The 24,033-nt window shown below is 33.2% G+C and overlaps 1 protein-coding gene across 1 annotated transcript in view; it reads left to right on the top strand.

Moving 5' to 3' along the window:
• The window catches only part of ZFC3H1 (zinc finger C3H1-type containing), a 45,891-nt gene that overhangs the window by 8,694 nt on the left and 13,164 nt on the right, over positions 1-24,033 (top strand). The window contains exons 3-22 of the mRNA XM_017668879.3: positions 4,168-4,229; positions 5,398-5,596; positions 5,851-6,074; positions 7,322-7,442; positions 9,330-9,427; positions 10,792-11,001; positions 11,182-11,346; positions 12,291-12,428; positions 13,011-13,132; positions 13,535-13,684; positions 15,059-15,233; positions 15,499-15,630; positions 15,988-16,530; positions 16,613-16,722; positions 17,547-17,678; positions 17,790-17,911; positions 18,871-18,972; positions 19,204-19,323; positions 21,292-21,475; positions 22,805-22,991. Coding sequence (XP_017524368.1) covers positions 4,168-4,229; positions 5,398-5,596; positions 5,851-6,074; positions 7,322-7,442; positions 9,330-9,427; positions 10,792-11,001; positions 11,182-11,346; positions 12,291-12,428; positions 13,011-13,132; positions 13,535-13,684; positions 15,059-15,233; positions 15,499-15,630; positions 15,988-16,530; positions 16,613-16,722; positions 17,547-17,678; positions 17,790-17,911; positions 18,871-18,972; positions 19,204-19,323; positions 21,292-21,475; positions 22,805-22,991 — 3,296 coding nt within the window. The remainder of the gene's footprint in view (positions 1-4,167; positions 4,230-5,397; positions 5,597-5,850; positions 6,075-7,321; positions 7,443-9,329; positions 9,428-10,791; positions 11,002-11,181; positions 11,347-12,290; positions 12,429-13,010; positions 13,133-13,534; positions 13,685-15,058; positions 15,234-15,498; positions 15,631-15,987; positions 16,531-16,612; positions 16,723-17,546; positions 17,679-17,789; positions 17,912-18,870; positions 18,973-19,203; positions 19,324-21,291; positions 21,476-22,804; positions 22,992-24,033) is intronic.

Genomic DNA, 24,033 nt, shown 5'->3' with positions numbered 1-24,033 from the left:
GTGTTTTATTTTAGTTTGTTTTTCAAATCATTTTAGTTGTTCTTTTTAGTTTTCTTTCCTCTGCTTATTTTTTCAAGTTTATAAACATATTAACCATACATTTGTTTTTATTTTGGTACTTCGCCTGCTAATTTCCAATATCAGAGGTTTTGTGAGTCACATTTCCAATGTTTGTCATCTGTGCTTGTTCTCTTTTTTTGGTACTTATTTTTCTTAGATATTTAGTGGGGTTTTTTTGTCTTTTTTTTTGTTTTGAGTGAGGTGTTCACTTTCCTTTAAATTGTTTGAAGACTGGGACAAAGGTGAATACCCCAGAGAGGATCTACTTTTGCCACTCCCAGGCACCTGAGTAGACTTGTGCTCTCGGACTGCTTAATATTTGAAGTTTTCAAGGTCAGATATAATTGATGATAATATAAATGGTATAAATTTGGTTGCAAACCTGAATGGTGACTGACTTTGGTTACACATTCTGAGGTACATGTTTTTCGCTCTTCAATTTAGCACCATGATTCCAGATGGGCAGTTTGGAAGAGTATAGCAGTGGGATAGGAAAGACGCGCAAATAACCATCATACAGTATAATGAAAGTTATGTATGAAAGCCTGCAGTAACACGTAGGAATGATCAAATATCCTCACCTGGATTTTAGGAAAAATATCAAATATTTTTAAAAAGGAAAATGATGTGATCAGATGCCTGGTTTTGAAAAATAACTGGCAGCAGAGGGACTGGAGGAAAACCAAAAAAGTAAAATTTACCTCAGACAATAAATTATATTGATTAGTGTTTCTACATATCCACATATCCATCATTCATTTCCCCCTAATCCACATTAAGCAAGACTCTCAGCTCTGCCATCAAACTTTTTTAAGTTGTCAGCTTTTTTTCCATTTATCTCAACAATTCTCTAAACCTTTTTTTTTCTTTCCAGGCCTTTACTCAACTTTTATTCCAATCTTCAGCCTGTGAATTTGCCTCCTATTTTACATGGTCTCAATAAGCTTCCAGCTTTTCACTTTCGGACCATGAACTTATATGCAAATATGTTTTCACTTCTGTTCTTCCACTCTGAGGAACTGGTGACCCTCTCTTTGTTTATGGCCACTTTGTTTTAACCTGTATTTGTGGCTGTAAATTCTCCCACCTTCTCTGGAACATTGCTCCATCAATTGTTTATTATTATTCATCTTTAACCACTTTCTCTTAAAGGATTATTTTAAACATATTTGAGTTTTTTATCCCCAAATTTAAACACTCCTTTCTCCCCATTATGCATTCTCCCTTAACTTCTGTCTTTTCAACCAGACTTCTGGAAAGGCTAGTCTGCACTGACTTTCTTCACTTTACTTCTCATTCCCTCTTAACCCAGTGCAGTCTGCTTTTCTTCCCTACCAGAATTCTGGAACTATAGCATGGTTAGTAGGATGGGGATAGTGGGTGTGAGTTACAGTATTGAGTGATCCAGAGAGACCTGAATGTGAAGGTGAGATTTAAAGAGGGTCTGAAGACGGTGAGGGAGTAGCTAAATGAGTATCTGGAGGAGGTTTCTAGGCTAAGAGAATCAAGAGGTGGAGCAATGATTTTTTTTTTAACTGTGGTCCTTAGACCAGCATTACCTGGGAATTTGATAGAAATGCAAATTATCAGGCCCTAGCCCACATCTGCTAGGGGAAATTTTGGAAATGGGGCCCAGCGATCTATATCTACAAGCCCTTCTGTTAATTCTAATACCTGCTAAAGTTTGAGTCACCAAGCTAGAATAATGACCCTAAGGCAAAAGGGTGTCTGGCATATTTGGGTACCCTTTTGCCTTAGCGAAAGAGGGTGCCCTGGCATAAGAGGGAGGCCTGTGCCACTAAAGAAGAGAGAGTGAGGGGGAGTTGTAAGGGAGGAGAAGAGGTTAGAGGTAATGGGTTGGGACAGATCATGTAAATCCTTACAAGAATTTTAGTTTTTATCCTGAGTGAAATGGAGGGCTTGGCAAAGGGCTAGCATAATTTGCTTTATATTCACAAAGAATCAGTCCGGCCCGTGTTGAAAATATTTTGTAGGGCGTAGACACATGTACCGTAGTCTATTATGTTTTTCTTGCTAATCTTGGAATTTTGGGGTTTCTGTGATAGACGCATCTGGAATTTCTTCTTTCTGATTTTCCTTTTGTTTATTTTGTTTGAAAATTAATTTTCCTTTATAACTTTCTGTTGATGTCCTTCCTCAACGTCCCATTCTCCTGGGGTGGAACATCCTATATCCGGATGACCGTCTCTAGCTCAGTTTAGAATTCCAGGTAATAAGTTTTAAAATATTTCATGACTGCCCAAACCAGTTTTTACTTTGTATTGAGTAAGAGTAGAAATAATTTCATTGTAGAGACCCATGAGAGTGGTAGGACAGTGCCTGAAAAACATGGCCAGTTAATCCATAACCTGCCTTTATAATCTTTATGTAAAGTTAAATTTATAGACTGAAATTTATGGTTTGTGCTTTTTTTAAGGTAGCATTGTATTCTCGAGGTACCTGCTGGCTTAATGGATACCTGCCTCTCTGCTACCTTAGCGGGAGGTGCTGCCACCTTTTTAGATAAGTGAAATCCTCATCAACTAATAGATTTCTCATGACCTAAAGGCACTTACAGGTTTCTCATGTAGAAGAAAAGTTAGTGCTTTCTATATTTATTGGAAGTCTGTTCATGTCTTTATTTTTTCCTTTTTTTTTTGTCTAATAGGTATTACTGTTCCTAAGATTCTTTGAAGTATGATCAATTTTGCTGTAACATGACATGCATTCCTAAAAATCAGTACCCTGCAAAATTGCACAATAAAAACCACGGGGCTTATGGGCAAAATGGCATTAGAGAAACAACATAGGAACCTAAGAACAATGGAGGCACAAATTTATATGTTAAATGGGTAAAAAAAATGTTTGAAATACTACAGTAAATGTATCACTTTACCTTGAAAAAGACCTTGTGGAAGTGGAAGGGCTTGTGGAAGTGAAAGATTTGCAGCTTTTGAGTTACTATGAAGTGGAACCAGAAAGGTTATATGAAAACAGTAAATTGTAACAACAGGTGTGGATGGGTGTGGCCTCATACCATACATAGCAAACGGAGGTAGTTGGTAGATCAAAGTGTGTGGGATTTGTGTATTCATGCATGGTTTAGATCACGTGGGTGCAGTTTCAAAGACAGATTTGCATGTAAGCAAACATGAAATTTGTATATGCTTAAATCATTTTCTAATTAATAATCTACTACAACAAATTTGTATTTCCAAACAAAACCTTATAGCAGAACTGACCTAGTTCAAAATTTGGTGGTTGCCTTCTATTTACTTTGTCTAGGGGTACTTGATTAGTAATTTCTCTATTTGTTGAATAAGTTGCCTGTTCTTTAATCATTAGGGCCTCTTGGGCAATCAAATTAGGATGTTTGGAACACTGACAGATGGTATTAGGAAAAAAAATAGGCTTCAAGTGTAAGACTTAGTTTAAATCCTAGCTTTGCAGCTTCAGTTGTACCATCTTGAAGAAAGATTCTTTTAGTTTTTAAAGTCTTCAGTTTTGGCTACAATAGTGTCTATCTCAATACCCTTATAATGGTACTGTAACTTCATTGTAACATTTGTAGGGCTGTTGTAGATTATACAAAATAAGATTTTGTAAAACTTCATCAGAAATATGGGATCATGTGTGGATGGACTTAATTTTGTTGATACTTAACATACTTCTGCTGATGCTTTTCTAGATAGAGGACTGTTTCTTCAATGTAAAAATTAAATACAATCTCTAAATATTGAACCTTGGAGATGTCAATTAATCATCATAGTGTATCTGTGTACCATCTATTTGTTAATGAAGGTTTGCTTCTTGTCTATTGGATAAATTCTACTATTTGAAATAATTATTTTTAGTTCGGAAGTTATTTTCTCAAAAGTATAATTTTATTATTTCATATTTTGAACCATTTTGCCTTTTAACTTTCAGAAATAAGGCTGATAATGAAAAGGGCAGTTAGATTTTCATTCTAACAGCATTCTTTCCTTTTGGTTGAGAGGTTTAAGAAAATGAAAGCCTTTAGAATATTTATGTATTACATAGCATTTTATTTTAAATTGATTGTAGTCATCTTCTAGAATATTCAAAGTATGCTGTTTTATTTTAAAGGATTAGAAGATAAAGAACAAAATTTAAGAAGAATTAGTGCCTCAGATATTCTATCTGAAAAGGTAAGATACTGCCTTGTGGGATAAGAAAATCTGGAGAGATGTCTTAGAGTATCTTTCCTTTGGGTTCAGTTAAATTGTATTTAATTCAAGATATATATATACATTCATAGGTGATTTTTGTTTGTTTGTTTTGTGAACTTGTAATTTTCATCCTGAGATTGCCTTCTCCTATTTCCTTTGGATGATCCTGTGTGGGAAAACTTGGAAGTTAGACCCTAACCCGGCATCCATTTCTAGCTCCTCTTAGCGGAGTGGTCTTGTGTAAGCTATTTAGCCTTTGCTTGCCTCTTTTCTTTTCTACAAAATTAGTTTAATGTCATCTGTTCTCTGGGTTGCTGTGAGGTTCAGCAGAATAAAGTATAGAGACATCGACCTCTGTTTAGCTGGCCTGTCATTTTCAGTTATGTTTTAGCTAAAATGTAGAGAGTAGATTAATTTTTAAAATTACCTTAAAAAAAGTAGAATGGCAAAATTAAGAGGTTATTTCAATCAGAAAAAAGTTCTGAAACATTTTCTCTTACTCTTTCTTCCTGTTTAAGCTTCCCTGAAGGAAAGTCTTACTAGTTCAGAATATTTTAAATAGATAAATTTCTGTAGCTCTTGTACATGTAGTGTTCAAATATAAGCAAACCTTACATATTTTTCCTTTAACACTAATTTGAGGAATTATCAAATATAAAAAAAGTTGGAAATTTGAATCTTGACATTCAGTGTGCCTGTTTCTCTGTATTACCTGTAAGGCTAGTAAATCAGCTGATCATGGAACCACGTCATTGTTCATTCCTTACCTCTCCTGGGTTGATTTCTTTCATTTGCTGCCATCATATTTCTATTTTCTCTTTTGGGAGGCTTAGTTAAATGCTAATCTCTGACCTTTAACTTTCCTTTTTTTACATTCTGTTCCATCATTTGTATCCTCCTCTTCTAACCTTTCACACTTACTCACACACCCCCTCCACAGAGCAATCTGCTGTTTATATTATATGGATGGAATTAGGGAATAGAGTTATGGCAAGTAATTTAGTTTCCTTATTTTATGTGTGTTTGCTGCTTAAATATTTGTCTTGAAACTAACTCTAAATTTTGATCATATAAAAGATTTGACTTCGTGAAATTATTTAAGGCCAAATAATAGAATTTAAAAATTGCAACTATTTCTTTTTTAAAGAAACTTGGGGAAGATGAAGAGGAGCTATCTGAGCTGCAACTTCGTCTTTTGGCTCTTCAGTCAGCCAGCAAAAAATGGCAACTAAAAGAACAGCAGGTGATGAAAGAAAGCAAAGAGAAGTTGACTAAGACGAAAACAGTACAACAGAAAGTTAAAACCAGTACAAAAACACATTCGGCCAAAAAAGTTAGCACTACAGGTGATCATTTTTGTTAAGTTCTTTTAATTGATTTCATATATCAATATGGTTTATAGATTTTAATTCAGAAAGTTTTTTGAGTTTGGGTAATTATAGGACCCTGAGCAGAGGGCAATCCTATAAAACCAGAAGTTAGAGGAGCAGCTGTATGTATGACTTAATAATGTGCATAATTTTTAAAGTTCTGTTTTTCTTTATCCTCTGGAAAATTTTAATTCAGCAGACATTGATATTACTGTATTTTTTGTTTGAAGCTAAACAAGCATTACGGAAGCAGCAAACAAAGGCATGGAAGAAACTACAACAACAAAAAGAACAGGAAAGACAGAAGGAAGAGGATCAGCGGAAGCAAGCTGAAGAAGAAGAGAGAAGGAAGAGAGAAGAAGAAATCAGAAAAATTCGTGATCTCTCAAATCAGGAAGAGCAGTACAATCGATTCATGAAATTGGTTGGTGGAAAGAGGAGGTCAAGGAGTAAAGTAAGGAATGCAAAAATAGAAAAGCAAAATGTTACTCAAATTTAAGTGTCCTCATAGTCTTATTTCAAAAATTCATCAACTAAGAAAAAGTATAAACTCTTGTCTTCGATAGTGCTTGGGGAAATTGATTATAATTTGAGAATGAGTCTTTAATATAGGTGTTAGAAGTAGAAGATATTAATGAAAGACTCACGTGATTAGCAAAGCCACCTTTTGGCTTTTTTATCATTTTCTGTTTAGAAGAGAGTAGGATAATTACAGTGAGGACTTACTCTAAAATGGCTGTTCTCTAAGTGGAGAGGTAGAATTTCATTAGTTTTTCATTGTTTAGTAATACAGAAGAATTAGTGTGTCATGATTAATTGGTGTGAACTATTTTAAAGAAAGTTAAATCATATAGGAATACCCTTAGTGCCTGTGGCTACTTTATTTAGTTGTCAAACATTTGTGAGCTTCTACTCTGTATATAAGTCATTGGTAATGACTGGGTCATTGCCTTTTATGGATGATGTCAGGAAATAAACTGGAGGTTTACTACTGATCTAGAGCTATTACCTGTGACAAAATTTCAGAATTTGAGCTATGAAACTGTAATTGTGAATGTAGTAGTGAAGAATGGAGGGGTTAGTAAGAACTCTGATTATAAGGGATCTGAGTTAGGTTTGATAAGTGAAGAATGTATAGATATTCATATTTTGAACTTCTAAACACTTTGATAGAATCTTATTTTAGAGAATATTTTATTTGCATGTTACTCATATCTAGGTAGATTTTGCTAGTTTTTTATTAAGGATTGTCTTTGTGAATAAAACACTGTATAAAAGTAGAAAAAAAACTACATAGGAACAGGAGTTTCTATTATTCAGCTATCAGTTTATTCTTAACTGATATGTTACTGTATTCTTTTGAAATATCCTAAATATAGTCTTGATGACATTAAACTTGAATTTATTCATCTAGTTTCTTAGTGGAGAGAAGCCATAAGTGTTCAAGACTTGAATGGACGGTTTCATCTCTATTTGTTAGTATTTGATAGTATTTTCTGACAGTTAAAAATGTCAACCCCAGTGTACCTGTACTGTAGATTGAATTTTCCATATCAGGTGTGTTGGGCAGGTCTCCCTGGGACACCTTGATTTTTTATACTGTTCCCTAAAATATAGCTATCAATTGTTTTATAATTCCTGACTTAAGAGTAGACTAGACAGAAAATGTTTTGAAACTAAAAAAATATCTTGTGTATTTAGTCTTCAGATCCTGACCTGAGACGATCCTTAGATAAGCAACCTGATAGTGGAGGAGGCATTTATCAGTATGATAACTATGAAGAAGTTGCAATGGATACAGATAGTGAAACCAATTCACCAGGTATGAGCCAAAACTTAAAACATTTTCATATTCAGAAATTTTCCTAAGTAGAAAATGGTCATGAAACCACCCAAAACCTTGAAAGAAATGTATAATGAAAGTAAGATATGCTGCTGACTTGTACAACTGTAGACATTATTTGGTGGTGTAAATACTTGAAGAGCAATACACAGATGTGTAATGTTAAATTTATTTCCAAATGTTTCTTTCTAGATAGCATTTAAATAAAGATGTAGTATGTAAACTCTACTATTAATTATTTGTTTTGTCTAAAAAGTGAAGATTGTGGAAGAGAGGAGAACACTGTTTTGAAAAAAAACATGACAAATCTTTGATCTCTTCAGTATCTTTATATTCAAGGTACTTTCTGCATTAGTAGAAAAAAAGAGATCTTTTTGCTTTTAAGGTTTCCTTCCTCTTCCCAGAGATTGTAATTTGTAGGAATTTGGAGATGGAAAGTGACATTAGTGATGGCTCGGGAAGGTTGATTAGAACTGGTCAAGGTTCTACCTTAGATTGCAAATTTAGGATGTGACTTGGGGCTAGGGACTTGTTAGGGTGATTGACTGTAGGAGACTTATTCTCTCACTAATGAAAATGAGTAAGACTGAGCCAGAAAACTGAATGCAGTTGGCATGCCAGGAACTGGAACACTTGCTTGAAAACTGATCAGTGTATTGCTCCTGATGGTCATATTATGAGACCAAATTAAAACTAAAGTCTTACTTTAGTGTGTCTAAGCTAGACAAGAAAAACCTATCTGATTTGGGTAATATTAACCAAAGTGCTCATTTTCAGGTTGTTCTTAGGCTGATGTTTGATAATCGTACATTATATTATGTTTTGATTTCATAACTTAACTCTCTTTGGTCAGTCTTTAATTTTATTTCCAGGTTCTTGGAGATGGCTAATTGCAGTCTCCAAGTACTAACAGTATTGTTAAGTACTCCTCATTTTGTAGCTTTATGATCTATACTTTAAAAGAATTATTATACAGAGAAGGTACTGTCTACTCAGCATTGTCACATTTGCACTTTTTGCCATATTCACTATAGATATTTGTATTTTTAAGAAGTAAAATCTTCTGAAGACCAAGTAGTATCATTTTGGCCACAAATGAACCATATAAGGCATGTGGGTAATACCCATGTTGACTTGTAAGACAATTGGGATAAAGAAGAGTTAATTTTTCCTTAAAGTTATATAGTTGTTGGGTAGCAAGAGTAGTTTTTGAATCTGTCTTATTTCATTGAGTCTCAAGAAATCACTGAAGGTAAAATGAAGGTAAAATTATTTTTATCTGCTATCAAGGAAGAAAAAATGCTGACAGCTTAACTGAGATGCTTTGATTCTAACTATTTCATAATTATTAAAAAAGATCCACTATTGGTTAAATATAGTAGATAGTTCTTTTCATTCCTAGTCCTATCTGCTTTCTGTACAGCTTATAGTCCTTTTCCTAACTTTGCTCCACATGAAGGGAAGAATGGAGTTACCACATCACTGTTTTGTTTGGTTATGGCACTTGAGCAGATTCAGGGAAAGTTTTTATTCTAGTATTCCTTTAAAAGTACGATTGCAAAAAAGAGTATGTTTCCAGCCTTTCCTGCTCTATTCCTTGTTACCATCATTAGGTGAGACAAAATGGAGAGTTTAGAGAGACTAAATGTCAACTTTGAAAAGCAGACTTTATGATGAACAATTTTAAATAGGTGGAGTCTCTATATGTATGGCTCATGGATTATAAAGATTTTATTAGAGATTAATAAAATGTAATGTGTACTCTGCCTGGAGGCGTGTCTGTATCAAAGATACCATAAATTTAGTTTATTCCTGTTGAAGTATTTCTGTTATTAACTTCTCAAAAAATTTTTTTTTTTTTTACAGTTCCTTCACCTGTGCAACCACCATTCTTCTCTGAATGTCCATTGGGATATTTTTCTGCAGCACCATCTGTTTCTTTGCCTCCACCACCTCAGGTTTCTGTAAGTGAGGACTAATATTTCTTAGAAAATTATTTTGTTGCTTTGTGTCCTTTCTGTTTTGAAAAACTAGCGTATAGTTAGTGAATAGTTAGGTTTGAAGAGACCTTAACAATTCAGAATTGTTTACCAAAATTAATAGCTACGAAATACGGAATAAATAGTGGATTACTTATTAGCAGGCTATCCATTTGGTAGATCTTTTTCATAGCTAATTGTTAATCTCATGTTGACTTTTGCCCAGACTTAGAGTGTTTCCTTCTTTCTTCTCCTTGCTTCTCAGCTGGTAGCTGCTAAGAAAATTTATTCTAAAGCAGAATAAGAATTATTTGCTGTTTGGAGTTACCTTCTTTGGAAATTTGGATTTAAGTGCATTGGGATGCTTCTAGAAATTAATTATCTTCTTTTCATGAATACAGTTATTATTAGTTTGAAGATTCAGCAAAAGAGAGCATTATCTATGGAATTTCTTTTTTCCTGTATTCCTTTTAAAGTAACACTGCCTGCCCCTCATTAAAAAATGATGGAAAAAAATGAAATGGAATCATAAGAGTTCTGAAGTTATTTCTAGATTTAGGGAACCTGCCGACCAAACTGTCTCTCTCAGCGAGTTAGAGGGAACCTTCCCATTTCACAGTTCCTAGGTAGGTAGATGTCTGCTATGTTCCTAGGAAGCTTAAGGTAAGGGAATTTTTAGAGCAGATAGAGAGTAGACATTTTTTCCTTTCTTCCTTGAAATGTTTTGGGATATGGAGAAGAGATGAGCTAAATACCAAGACTGGAAGGTCTTTGAGGCAAAAATCTGTCTAAACTCAAGGACCTGTGTAAAATTAGTGTTGTTTATAGATAATTTCTGGGAGGCTGCTTCACAGGACTTAAGAGAATAGTAGTGATTTCTTCTTGACACTTAATTCTTAAGATACTTTGAACTATTCCCAGAATTCCTTTGGTTCCCAATTTTTGTTTTTTACTTAAATATCGTATATTCTTGACTTTGAATATGTCTACTTGTTTCAGGTAGTCATCTAGAGGTAAAGACCCAGTACTAAAATTTGATTTCTGTATCTTGTAGAATGCTAAATGAAGATAAGAATGGGAATGGAGAAGTTTGTGTAGTACTGGGAGTTCATAAATTAAATGTTTTAAATACTGTTGAATTTTTTATTGCAAAAATTGGGCTTTTTCATGACTGAATACTGAATTCTGGATTAGTTTTGAGCTTTACAGTATAGTTAACTTATGCTTACAGCTAAAGTAATAACCTAAGCTTTACCCTTTTGTAATTTGATGTTGCTCCAGAGATAAACATTTTGAATTGGCAAACTTTGCATTGTAATTATTATTTCTTCTTTTTTAAAAACAACTAGTCTGTGCCACCTTTGAGCCAGCCTTATGCGGAAGGCTTATGTGTTTCTCTTGAACCTCTACCTCCTCTACCACCTTTACCACCTCTCCCACCTGAAGATCCAGAGCAGCCTCCGAAACCACCTTTTGCAGATGAGGAAGAGGAGGAAGAAATGCTGCTTCGAGAAGAGCTACTTAAATCTCTAGCGAACAAAAGAGCTTTTAAGCCAGAGGTAATTTAGGTGCCTGACCCTCCAGGTGGTGCTCTTGAGCTTGGTTTTAGGGAGTCTTTTCTTTGCTTATTTGGTATTCATTGGGTAAGAATTGTGATACTAATTGCCCAAGATATTTAAAGATGACAGAAGATTTCTTTTTATTTAAAAATGTTTCATATCAGTCTTTTCCTTATTTAGGAAACATCCAGTAACAGTGACCCACCTTCACCTCCAGTTCTGAACAATTCACAGCCTGTGCCAAGAAGCAATCTATCAATAGTCAGTATTAATACAGTATCTCAGCCTAGGATACAGAATCCAAAGTTTCACAGAGGACCTCGGCTTCCACGAACTGTGATCTCGGTAAAATAAAGAAAATATTTAATCCGTTTGTTATTTAAACAGCTTATGAGTATGTATGACATTTTTCTTGTCTTATTCCCTATCTCCTAGTTTATTTATATACACACATTGATATAAATATACGCTTATTTATTTTTAATTTATTAATAATGAAATGGGAGCAGTGTCTTCATTGAAAACTGATGAAGTTTTTGGGGAAGCATTACTCTCATCAGAGTTGCATGCTTTCCTTTGCCATTTCCTCAATTTTTTCTTTCCCCATATAAATTGTTCCATTCAGATTTTCTGTTTATTCCAGAGTCAATTTTAGCAAATATTATGCTTTTTATTTCTCCCGTCTTTGATTATACTTTGCTCATATTTTTCCACTTAATGACTATATTGTAATGGAATACTTTAATTATGTTTATTTAAGGAAATCAAAATGACAGTTTCTTTGTACCTTGTTTTCTTAATGGCTTCAAAGTAAAACAAATCAATCAAAGCTAAATTGAAATCTTGCATCTGTTAGGTAAACCAGCTTTGGCCTTTTAACCTTTATATATAACCACAAGAGCCAAAAAGTTTTGTTAATAGTTATGTAGAATTATTTTTTCTTTGGTTGTAAGAGAATTAATTTAGATGGCATTATGGTTCTTAATAGAAAGTTGGAGAAAATGAAACTTAATGAGGAAGGTGACTATAGTAGTTTCTAGAAAGATTGAAAATATAGAATATATTATGTTTTTGGGATATAACCAGTATTGATGGAATGGTACAAAGTCAGTATATAAAATAACCTTAAGGGAACAATAGATTGTCTACTTGGAGCCCTTTATTTTTATTAATCGAAATTCAGAGACTTTAAGTAACTTCTCTGAGGCCACACAGGTAATAATAGTAGGGCCAAGGAAAAAAAATAGATATTTTTGTCATTAAGAGTAACAAATATATTATCTTTGCAGCTTCCAAAGCATAAATCAGTGGTTGTAACACTAAATGATTCAGATGACAGTGAATCTGATGGAGAGGCTTCCAAGTCAACAAATAGTGTTTTCGGTGGATTGGAGTCCATGATTAAAGAAGCAAGACGAACTGCTGAAGTAAGTCCAATAAAGAAAAATGAAAAGAAAGATAATTTATTGGCAATCATTGTAATGTTTATTTTTTCCTGGAAAGTAGAACTTGGTATATATTTTTAATATATTGAATTGTGGAAATAATTTAACTATTTGTTATTATTATAGATTTAACTATTAAAAATCCCCTTTATTTTTGTTGTGATTGACTAGTCCCTTTTTCAAAATAGTAAAATTGAGTGGATAAATTGTTCTCTGTACTAAGGAAGTTTACTGTTTTAGAATTGTGCTGTGTTATCAGAAAACAGTTTTTATTAAAGTGTATAATCTAAGTTCAACTTTTATCCCTATTCCTAGTGTAACAGCTGTTTAGATATGATTTAGTTCACTTATTTTCAAACTGTTTCTGGACAACTTAGTGGATTGTACAAACAATTTGGTGGTTAACAACCAGCATTGCTTTAAAGAAAGGAACAGAAAATAATGAAGATATTCAGTTATTTCTAGATATATAAATGTACACTGGGTTGCAATGTAAAATATAAATAAATCTTAATGTGATTTTATTGAAAACTGTTGATCGGGTTGACTTCAAATGTTTTCTAGCAAGCTTCAAAACCAAAAGTACCTCCAAAATCTGAAAAAGAAAATGATCCCATGCGAACACCTGAAGCTTTGCCTGAAGAAAAGAAGATTGAATATAGATTGTTAAAGGAAGAGATTGCCAAGTAGGTGGCATTTTTTGTAATTAGCTTTAAAGGTATATATTATTTTCAATACTTAATTTAGTTTGTGTGCAGCTCATTGGCATTGGGAAATGAGCAATGATAATTTTATCCCAGATGTAAAACCAATGTTTTTATAACACACAGGAGGGGAGCCAGATGATCCTCTGTAGAATTGAAAAGAGTGATACTCAGATATAAACAGCTAAGAAAAAGATAAAAACTCTTATAAAGAACTACACTGTCAACTCTGAATGCCAGCTTCGATTATGTATATTGGCCACTGTCATTATTATTAGTCAATATGATTAATACTTGATTTTATAAAATAGAATACATCTTTAAAGAAAAATAATTTCGGTTTATTCTTTAGTATAATTCACCTATCTTTATTGATTACTTTAGTCGTGAGAAACAGCGTTTGATTAAATCAGATCAGCTGAAGATAGGTTCTTCATCTCCAGCAAACTCTGATGTGGAAATTGATGGGATTGGCAGAATAGCAATGGTTACTAAGCAGGTTACAGATGCAGAAGCAAAACTTAAAAAACATAGGTGAGTCTCACTATATGATTAAATTCTGGTATGTATCTGAATGTTATTAGAGGGATATATTCTGTGGTATATGTTGATAGTAAGTGCACTAGATGATGACAAATTCTTTTATACTTGTAGAAATCACGAAAGAAGGCTATCATTTTGTTGAATTAAACATGTACTGAAAGTAATAGTATTAATGTTAAATAAAAATACCAAGAATTGAAAGGGAAAATTTCACCTTCATATTTATGCATGGCTTATCATTGAAACATTTATGAAACTCCTTGTTTTGGAATTTTCTTTAAAACCTAGTGTATATTTTGAAATACCTTCATTGGAAGAATGTTTTTATTGTTAAAAAGTGGCTTTTATTATTAGATACAGTCATTACCTAAACTGTTCAGTAAGATACATGGTCAGATACATTGTTATTATAAAGTTTAAGTGTTAAGATATGATTATAAGCTTATATGTTCTATGAAATTACTCTTGAGCTCAAGTGATGTTTCAAATTCCTGAGAATGTGTGAAACCTCACAAGATGAACGTGATGAATGACAGTTCATTAGCATATTGTGGGATGTTATTGTGGTACAATGTAAGTTACATGTAACATGTGCATTATTTTTTGCACTTCTAAGAAAGAAAACATTGCTAGCTAAACTGTGATATGCAATAATAGATACAGCCTGATGTTAGAGATCTGAAAAATGTGCTTTGTCTCTCTACTCCCCATCTTCTGTCTTTATGATCCATTCTAGGTGTCAGTTCAGCAACTATCAAAATGTGGTATATTTCTGGGAAAGGTGCAATATCTGTAGTTGAAAAGATGAAAGTCTGTATCTATAAATTTGTCTTTTGGGCCAGTTTTTACTTCTCAATTCCAAACTTTACATCTTTGTATTTTTTAAAAATTAGACTTCTTTTTTTTCCTTTTCCTTGCCTTGTTTTAGATAGAATGAGTTAGAGGTTTGTAAGTGTTCTTGATTATGTTTATGGGATGTTTTTTAGTGTGTATATTTAGGAGCATTATAAGTGAAGCTGAACTTAACAATTTTCTGTCACAAATCTTCATTTTTCAGGAGTCATGAATGGTCTGATTCAGCCACCCTTGAGCATTTACTATTAATAATTCTTCAGCTGTAGTTCACATAACCTTGACTTACATGATTTTTTTTGAAAAGGTCAGAACCATGGATGCTTTCCTAAATACAGTAGCATCTATTTGAATATGTGTGTGATTGATAAATATGAAGATATTCATCCTTATAAATTCTTCCTATCATAAATGTATTTTTTTTTAATGAGCTGCTGCTTTGTGTATTATTCTGATGGTGTTAGTGCACTGGTTCAGAATCCATCAATAAGAATTCTGTTATTTCTCAATTAGGATTCTCTTAATGAAAGATGAATCAGTTTTAAAGAATCTAGTACAGCAAGAAGCTAAGAAGAAGGAATCTGTTCGAAATGCTGAAACAAAGATTACAAAACTTACAGAACAACTTCAGGCAACACAGAAAATTCTCAGTGTCAACAGGATGTTTTTAAAGAAACTTCAAGAACAAGTAATGTTCTTAATTTTTTAAATTAAAATACTGTAGCCTCATGTTTACTACATATTTTTATGGGCCATATTTTTTATAAATTGTAAAGCCAAAACCATCAAAATGTGCAGCATAATACTGTTCAATATAATGTATTATATCAAGATACAATATTGGAATATTTTTATTTTCATTTGAATGCTCTAAAGCTGGCTGTGTTTAAGAAGAAGCTATTTCTTCTCTTAAGGTTTACATTTACAGATTCAGAATTATCCTGTATTTTCAGATTCACAAAGTTCAACAACGTGTTACAATTAAAAAAGCTTTGACGCTAAAGTATGGAGAGGAGCTTGCTCGAGCAAAGGCAGTGGCCAGTAAGGAAATAGGAAAACGTAAACTGGAACAAGATCGCCTTGGAGTAAGTTGTTTGTAGTGATATTTTTGGAAAGGAGGTTTTTATGATTCTTTTGAGGGTAAAGATTTATCAAATAACTTGAGGCTTTTTTTCTGTATATTAAAAGAGAATAATATTAAGCTTTGTTTTTAAATGACATCCACATTTTTGAAAGCTTTTTTTTAAAACTTATTTTGTCTTAATTTTTTTCATAGATCATAGATTAGCAAAACTTCAGGGATTTTTGTACAACTCTTTATTTTTATTATTGATTTAGTTTTGTAATGTTGACATTGTATTATAAGGATAGCACAATTATCTTACCAAAATTGTTTATAAAATCATAGCAATATAAAATACTTGTATCATTTTCTTCCCCAGCCAAACAAAATGATGAGACTGGACAATTCTCCAATGTCAAGTCCAAGAAAGCATTCAGCAGAATTAATTGCTATGGAAAAAAGACGGTTACAAAAGTTAGAATATGAATATGCCTTGAAAATTCAGAAACTAAAAGAAGCCCGGGCCCTTAAAGCAAAGGAACAACAAAATACTGCTTCAGTTGTGGAAGAGGAACCAGAATTTTCTTTACCTCAACCCTCACTTCATGATCTGACTCAAGATAAATTAAGTTTGGACACTGAGGAAAATGATGTTGATGATGAGATTTTGTCGGATTCGAACAGAGAACGAAGAAGATCTTTCTTAGAATCCAATTCTTTTACTAAACCCAACCTTAAGTACACTGATACACCTAACAAAGAATGCATAAACAAACCGAGTAAGAATATGGTAGAAAAACCAGAACTTTTTCTAGGGTTAAAAATTGGTGAATTGCAAAAATTATATTCAAAAGCTGACAGCTTAAAACAACTGATTCTGAAAACCACCACAGGCATTACAGAAAAAGCTTTGCATGGCCAGGTAACTGAACATTTCATTTTCTTTATAAAATCTAGACTTTTAGCCTTTTTCTACCTTATAAAGTAATTGTTTTCTTTTGCAGGAGATTTCTGTGGATGTGGATTTTGTGACAGCACAGAGTAAAACAACAGAAGTGAAGCCATGTCCTTTTAGACCCTACCATAGTCCTCTTCTAGTTTTTAAATCCTACAGGTATAAAGGAAAGATTGGATAAGCTTAAATTTCAGGGTTGTTCGTTGTTCTTGATGATACTTTAACCTTGGGTTTGATGATAATGAAAAAAATTGAATCATGGTTACTGAAGAGTGAACCTCTCCTGTTAGGGAAAATAAAAATTGTGTTATTGTCCAATTTGAATCATACCAGAAAGTAAGGTTTAACTCACACTTGGGTTTATTAATTCTTACCAAATTTTAATTTCTGGCTACTGCTAGAATTTTGGAGAATTCTAGATTATTGTCTGTTATGGACTTTAGGAAAAGTAACTGGAATCTTACAAGAATTTTTAAGTTTTGTGTTTTAATTTTACTATTGCTCTAAGGAATGCATTGACCAACTTTCGTAAAATTGATTTAGACATTTTTAGATCAACTTTTTGGGAGTTTGTCTTTTTTTAAAAAGACTAGTTCTAGAGTTTGTGAGATGAGACTGTTAAGTGGGTATGATTTAATCATTAAATTGTAAAGCACCAACCAGTTAGTAGTTTTTTGGCTGATAATATGTACAAGAAATACCAGTATTATGTGGCATTTTATAATGTGATGAGAAAATCACTATTTTAAAATACAGGGTTTTTTTCCCCCTGTTTTAGATCTTTAATGTTTGCGTATAGGAGTAGCTTATTCCTGTCACTTGGTATTCTGGTTGTTTTCTAGAGTTAATATTGGTTCTAAGTAATTTGATAAATAGTAAGCTTTAAAGTATAGAAATTTTAATTAGGAAAGAAAAACGAAAACTTAATTTTCTGGGGAATGTTTATGGAGCATAATGTGCCTATCCATTTTTCTTCTTTTTAGATTTAGTCCATACTATCGAACCAAGGAAAAACTTCCCCTAAGCTCAGTATCATACAGTAATATGATTGAACCAGATCAGTGTTTCTGCCGTTTTGATTTAACAGGAACATGTAATGATGATGATTGTCAGTGGTGAGTAGTTTTTTATTTGTGAATATTTATTTTATAATTTGAAAGATAGTCTTGATTATTCAGCTTTGCTATGTTTGTGATTATCTTTCTTCTGTTGTCATTTTACTGTAGGCAGCATACACAGGACTACACGCTTAGCCGGAAACAGCTATTCCAGGACATTCTGTCGTATAATTTATCTTTGATTGGTTGTTCAGAGACAAGCACTCATGAAGAGATTGCTGCTGCAGCAGGTTTTTAAACTTCTTATTCCCTAAGTAAAAATTTAATTTAGGCAGTTTAAAAATTTTGTATTCAGTTATTGTTGACGTCTTTAAATAGCTTAAATAACTCAATACTCATCTATGACACTTTGTCTACATCTGCTCTGATCAATATAAAAGTCAGTAGCCATATGTTGCTATTCAAATGTATATTTATTAAAATTAAAACTTCCTCATACACATTAGCCACATTTCAAGTTCTCAGTAGCTCAGTAGTGGTTAAGTTCCTACCAGTAGGATAGTGCAGATATAAGACATTTCCATCATTGCAGAAAGTTCTGTGGACAGAGCTCATATAAATGGTCTGGTTTATTTAGAAGACTATATTAGCGTACTTCTATAGAGATTTTACTAATGATTTTTAAATAGACCTCTTTTTTTAATTATTATTTTCAGAAATAAAAGAGGGTTAGAAGATGTCTAGTTTTAGTTTCTACAATGAAATAAAAGAGACTTTATATACTTTGACATTGAAGAAAGAAAGTATAGATTACTGTCAGACATTGTGTGTAAATACTTGTTAATCTTTTCCCCAGATTTAGTGCCAAATGTTAAACCTTAAACTACGAGTCTGGAAATAAGGAAATTGGTGTTGAATAAATTTAGTGTTATCACAACCTGGAATGACTGTGAAGTTGCTGGATCTATATAATCATTCCCAATTTGGATCTTTAATTTTCACTTAGTTTTTAGTTTATTCCTGGAAATATTTTTATTTTTTCAAATTGAGTACATGACGGGATAAGAATTGCAATAGTCATTAAGACAGTATAGGTCTTGCCCTCTAGAAGGCCATAGGTGTTTCTGAGTAGTACCATATACATCCTTTTAATTCTTAAACTGTTCTTCACTTTGTACTCTTTAATTAGCTTCATCTGTATAATACATGTTTTTGTATACTTATGAAAATAGCATTGCTCTAATTCCAGAAAAATATGTTGAGAAACTTTTTGGAGTAAACAAAGATCGTATGTCAATGGACCAGATGGCTGTTCTCCTTGTTAGCAATATCAATGAAAGTAAAGGCCATAGTGAGTATATTTGTCTGTTTCTCTCTCTGTCTCTCTTTCTCACACACACATCAGGACCTTGTAGTTTAGTTTCTTTATGACAGCAAACTTACTGGCATTTTGTTCTCAATATAAAAATATATGTCATTTCTGACTGACAATAAATTTTGTTCTCTTTGAATATTGTTTGGGCAGCCTTCAAAACTATAAAATACTAGTTAATATCAACTAACAATCTTTTGTCTACTTTAGCACCTCCATTTACAACCTATAAAGATAAAAGAAAGTGGAAACCAAAGTTTTGGAGAAAACCTGTTTCAGAGAATAGCTTCAGTAGTGATGAGGAACAGTCTACAGGACCAATTAAGTATGGTAAGAAGTAATTTAAAATCCAGAATCATTACATTGTGGCATTCCATCTTTGTCTAATACCTTAGTAAGCTTTGGTGTATCTACTAGCCTAGTTTTTTAAAACAGTGATCCCTTTTGGCATTTAAGGTAATTAGTTCTTCATAAAGCAGGACTGCTCTGTATGTTGCAGGATGTTTTGTAGTCATGGCTCCTGCCCAGTAAATGCAACCTTACAAATGTGACGGTTTCAAGTATTACTAAACATACATGAATCGGGAGAGGGGAGCTGTACTGCTCCCATTGGAGATCCACTGACTGACCTGTGTCCTTGAGGACAGATGTTCTATTTTATTTTGTCTTTGAGTCTTAACATTTTCTGACATGCAGTAAGAACAAAGTAATGTAGGAATGAGTGCCTTGCTGTCAAGTATTTCTTGCATTATATTCTCACATTTATATAATTTATTTACTATTTGTGGATTAGCAGATATCTAATAAATACATGTTCTCATGTGCTTATTTACAAATGTAACACTTTCCCTCTAATTTAGATGTAGTTGAATATAGCCCATAAATTATAACTTTCTTTTAGAATTTAATGAATATGAAATATCTCAGATGATATAGGGAGACCATACTTTTTTTTCTTTAATTTTTTATTAAGGTATTATTATTATTATTATTATTATTATTTTGGTATCATTAATCTACAATTACATCAGGAACATTATGTTTACTAGGCTCTCCCCTTCACCAGGTCCCCCCAACAAATCCCATTACAGTCACTGTCCATCAGCGAAATAAGATGCTGTAGAATCACTACTTGTCTTCTCTGTGTTGCACAGCCCTCCCCGTGCCTCCCCCCACATTATACATGCTAATGGTAATGCCCCCTTTCTCCCCCCACTCCCCTCCCTTCCCAAACATCCTCCCCAGTCCCTTTCCCTTTGGTAACTGTTAGTCCATTCTTGGGTTCTGTGATTCTGCTGCTGTTTTGTTCTTTCAGTTTTTGCTTTGTTCTTATACTCCAGAGATGAGTGAAATCATTTGGTACTTGTCTTTCTCCGCCTGGCTTATTTCATTGATCATAATACCCTCTAGCTCCATCCATGTTGTTGCAAACGGTAGGATTTGTTTTATTCTTATGGCTGAATAATATTCCATTGTGTGTATGTACCACTATTCTTTGTCCATTCATCTACTGATTGACACTTAGGTTGCTTCCATTTCTTGGCTATTGTAAATAGTGCAGCTATAAACATAGGGGTGCATCTGTCTTTTTCAAACTGGGCTGCTGCATTTTTAGGGTAAATTCCTGGAAGTGGAATTCTGGGTCAGATGGTATTTCTACTTTGAGCTTTTTGAGGAACCTCCATACTGCTTTCTACAATGGTTGAACCAATTTACATTCCCACCAGCAGTGTAGGAGGGTTCCCCTTTCTCCACAATCTTGCCAACATTTGTTGTTGTTTGTCTTTTGGATGGTGCCGATCCTTACTTGTGTGAGGTGATATCTCATTGTAGTTTTAATTTGCATTTCTCTGATGACTAGCGATGTGGAGCATCTTTTCCGGTGTCTGTTGGCCATCTGACTTTCTTCTTTGGAGAACTGTCTTTTCAGCTCCTCTGCCCATTTTTTAATTGGATTATTTGCTTTTTGTTTGTTGAGGTGCGTGAGCTCTTTATGTATTTTGGATGTCAACCCTTTATTGGATCTGTCATTTATGAATATATTGGGAGACCATACTTTTGATTTGCCTGGTAGAATACTAGTTTATATCTGTTTTCCTGGCATATTTCTAATAACAGCTCTTTCAGTCTTTGATGTGTCCTTGTTTGGACAATAAACTGTATGATTGTTCTGCCTTAATGCTATGAGCTACTGCACATAGAGTCTTTAGATTTTTTAATTAAAGATAAGACCAATTATTTTTTCCTGGGTCTGTGAAATAAGAGTAAGTGTGAAGCTAATGATGCTTTTCCTTATAGCCTTCCAGCCAGAGAATCGAATAAATGTTCCAGCTTTGGATACAGTTGTCACTCCAGATGACATCAGATACTTTACAAATGAGACTGATGACATTGCTAATTTAGAAGCAAGTGTGCTTGAAAATCCTTCTCATGTACAACTTTGGCTCAAACTTGCATACAAGTACTTGAATCAAAATGAGGGGTAGGTCCAGTTTTCTAATCTTTGTAAACTGTTGCACATTTATATTCTTTTGTTGGAGGTTTATTTCTTCTCTGGTAATCATGTTTTCTTCCTAGTCTAGATGGGTCTTTGTTTTGTTTTTTAACAAGGTTAGAAGCACATTATTGTTTAAAAGCTATTAGAAAAGTTTGAGATTAGATCTTGAGTGCATGCACGGCTCAGTGTATGATAATAAATTAGCTAACAGCATTAACTTCAGTAGGCTCTTATTTCAAAGGAGAATCAGTTAAAACAGTAAATTCTGAGTGGTGCAACAATTAATTACTATTTTTTTTAAAGTTAAGTAGTCATAGTTTCTTAATAGAATTATGATGAAATCACAGTGGAGCAGGTTAAATTTTATGTTAATCTTCATTTGGACATGTAAAGCTTCTCTAAGAACCTCTGAATTCTGGTGAAATGTCTTTCTGTGTATCGTGTTATATGTATTCAAATAAGGTAAATGGTTACTTATCTCAAGACAGCTCCTGTTGCATAATTGCATTTCTAACTCCTACTTTTTGATAAGATTTCCGGGAATAATATTTTGTTACCAGAAATAATCTCTTACTATTTTATTATATTTCTGTTAAAACCTAGTGTTTATTATAAAAAAGACAACAATCACATTTTTTCCACAAGCAATTCTGAATGTCTATCATGATATAAAAGCTTTCTTCATAAGGCAGCACTAAAGAATGCTAATACATTCTTCTGTGAATACGGTACTCATTTACTTGCCTTGTGTGTCAATTCCATGTTAATGGGCTAAGTTAGAGTGTTTTCTTTTCTGACTCATTTACTGAATGAAGGCCAAAAGAACTGTACATTATTTTATGAATAGGATCATGAGAGACAATTATCTTCTCTAAGAGATAGCAAGCCCTTGATTGTTGAAAAGAACTATTATATTGAAAGCTTTGATATTTTGTGCTGGCAGTAGCTGGCCTTGAGGGAGAATTGCTTAACTTTTCCTATTCCTGGACCCAGAGTAAATCATAAAAGGTATTGCTGAATATGGACATAAAGCACACTTGAAGTCAATAATCTAGTGGTTTTATAACACTGTTTTTATCTGATAAATGCTTACTAAACATCCTTTTAAGGAATTGTTGGGTCTATGGGAAGTCAGATCATTTTTGGACAAATGTGGTTCAGAATTCTAATCTACTTCCCTTTGTCGTGGGCAATTCTAGCTGCTTGGTAGGTTCTAATAGAAAAAGACTTAAAAATTGATTCATTAAATTAGTCCTTTTCAGAAGTGTTTTCAAACATTAAAAAAAAAAAGCTCATTTTCTTTTAAACATGTAGACTGTGTTCAGAGTCCTTGGATTCTGCTTTAAATGTTCTGGCTCGAGCTTTGGAAAACAACAAAGACAATCCAGAAGTTTGGTGCCATTACCTCAGACTGTTCTCAAAAAGAGGAACCAAGGAGGAGGTGCAGGAAATGTGTGAAACAGCTGTTGAATATGCTCCTGATTATCGAAGTTTTTGGACTGTGAGTAGAAAAGATAAAATAGTCGTGTGTGTATGTGTGTATTTTGATAATCTTTTGGGTCATCCTAAATATTGATGTGTAACTTAATAGAACATACTTTAGTTGCCTATAGATACAATAACCTTATTTGCAGTGTCCGTTAACTTCAAAACCATTTCTCTGAGTCAGGATTAATTTAGGCTAAAGAGGAAAATATTTAGTGAAGTGATTTTTTGTGGTTAACTTTACTGGTTAGGAAAAAATATAAACATTAAAAACATTTTACACTTACCTATTCTTAGGCGGTTTAGCTTGGGCAAAATTAAGTCAATCTTTTGCAAAGCATCTGAAAAAAATTTTTTTTTAATTTCTTATGCTTACGTAATATTTTCATGAATGCCAGGAAAGATTTTGGGCTTTTTATTATTTGTCCTCATTATGTATGGAAAAAATCTTAATCTGTAATTCATAACAAATAGATTTGGATCACATTGTATTTCTTAACGAACTTGCCACCATAACTTCCACTCTCCTAACTCAGGTACTGAATAGACTGGACAGTGAAAAATGCTCGGTTTTTGACCTGGGGCCTTGTACTAAAGTTAATGCTCTTGATTGCCACATGATTTTATAGGGTGTACTGTTTTTCCTTTAAGTTGTTTGGTCTTTAAAAGGGCCTCTTAATTGCTTGATTAAGTCTTTTAAATTATTTTGGCACATACTTCTAATATGAATGTTATTCTCAGGATTTTTATAGTCACACAGGTAAGCAATGCAAATTGTATCTGATCATAAATGGGAACTTTTGGAGCTACATCATGGTCTTGCTATCATTTACCTATTGATCCAAGGAAAGGAGAGATAAAAATGCTTCAGTAGTAATTCTGAGTATATCTATATTATTTTAGTTTTTATCTAATGCCACTTGTAGAAGTGGAAATCTAAGTTATAGAACTGGAAGATGGATTTATACGTATTATAATTAACAAGTTTGTATATATTATAATTGCAGAAATTAATCTGAGACAGTTTCTTAATGTGAAAAATCATTGGTTTTAGAGTT

The sequence above is a fragment of the Manis javanica genome, chromosome 10 (genome assembly GCF_040802235.1).
Source record: "Manis javanica isolate MJ-LG chromosome 10, MJ_LKY, whole genome shotgun sequence".
Lineage (NCBI taxonomy): Eukaryota > Metazoa > Chordata > Mammalia > Pholidota > Manidae > Manis > Manis javanica.
This window is presented reverse-complemented; position numbering and strand designations above follow the sequence as displayed.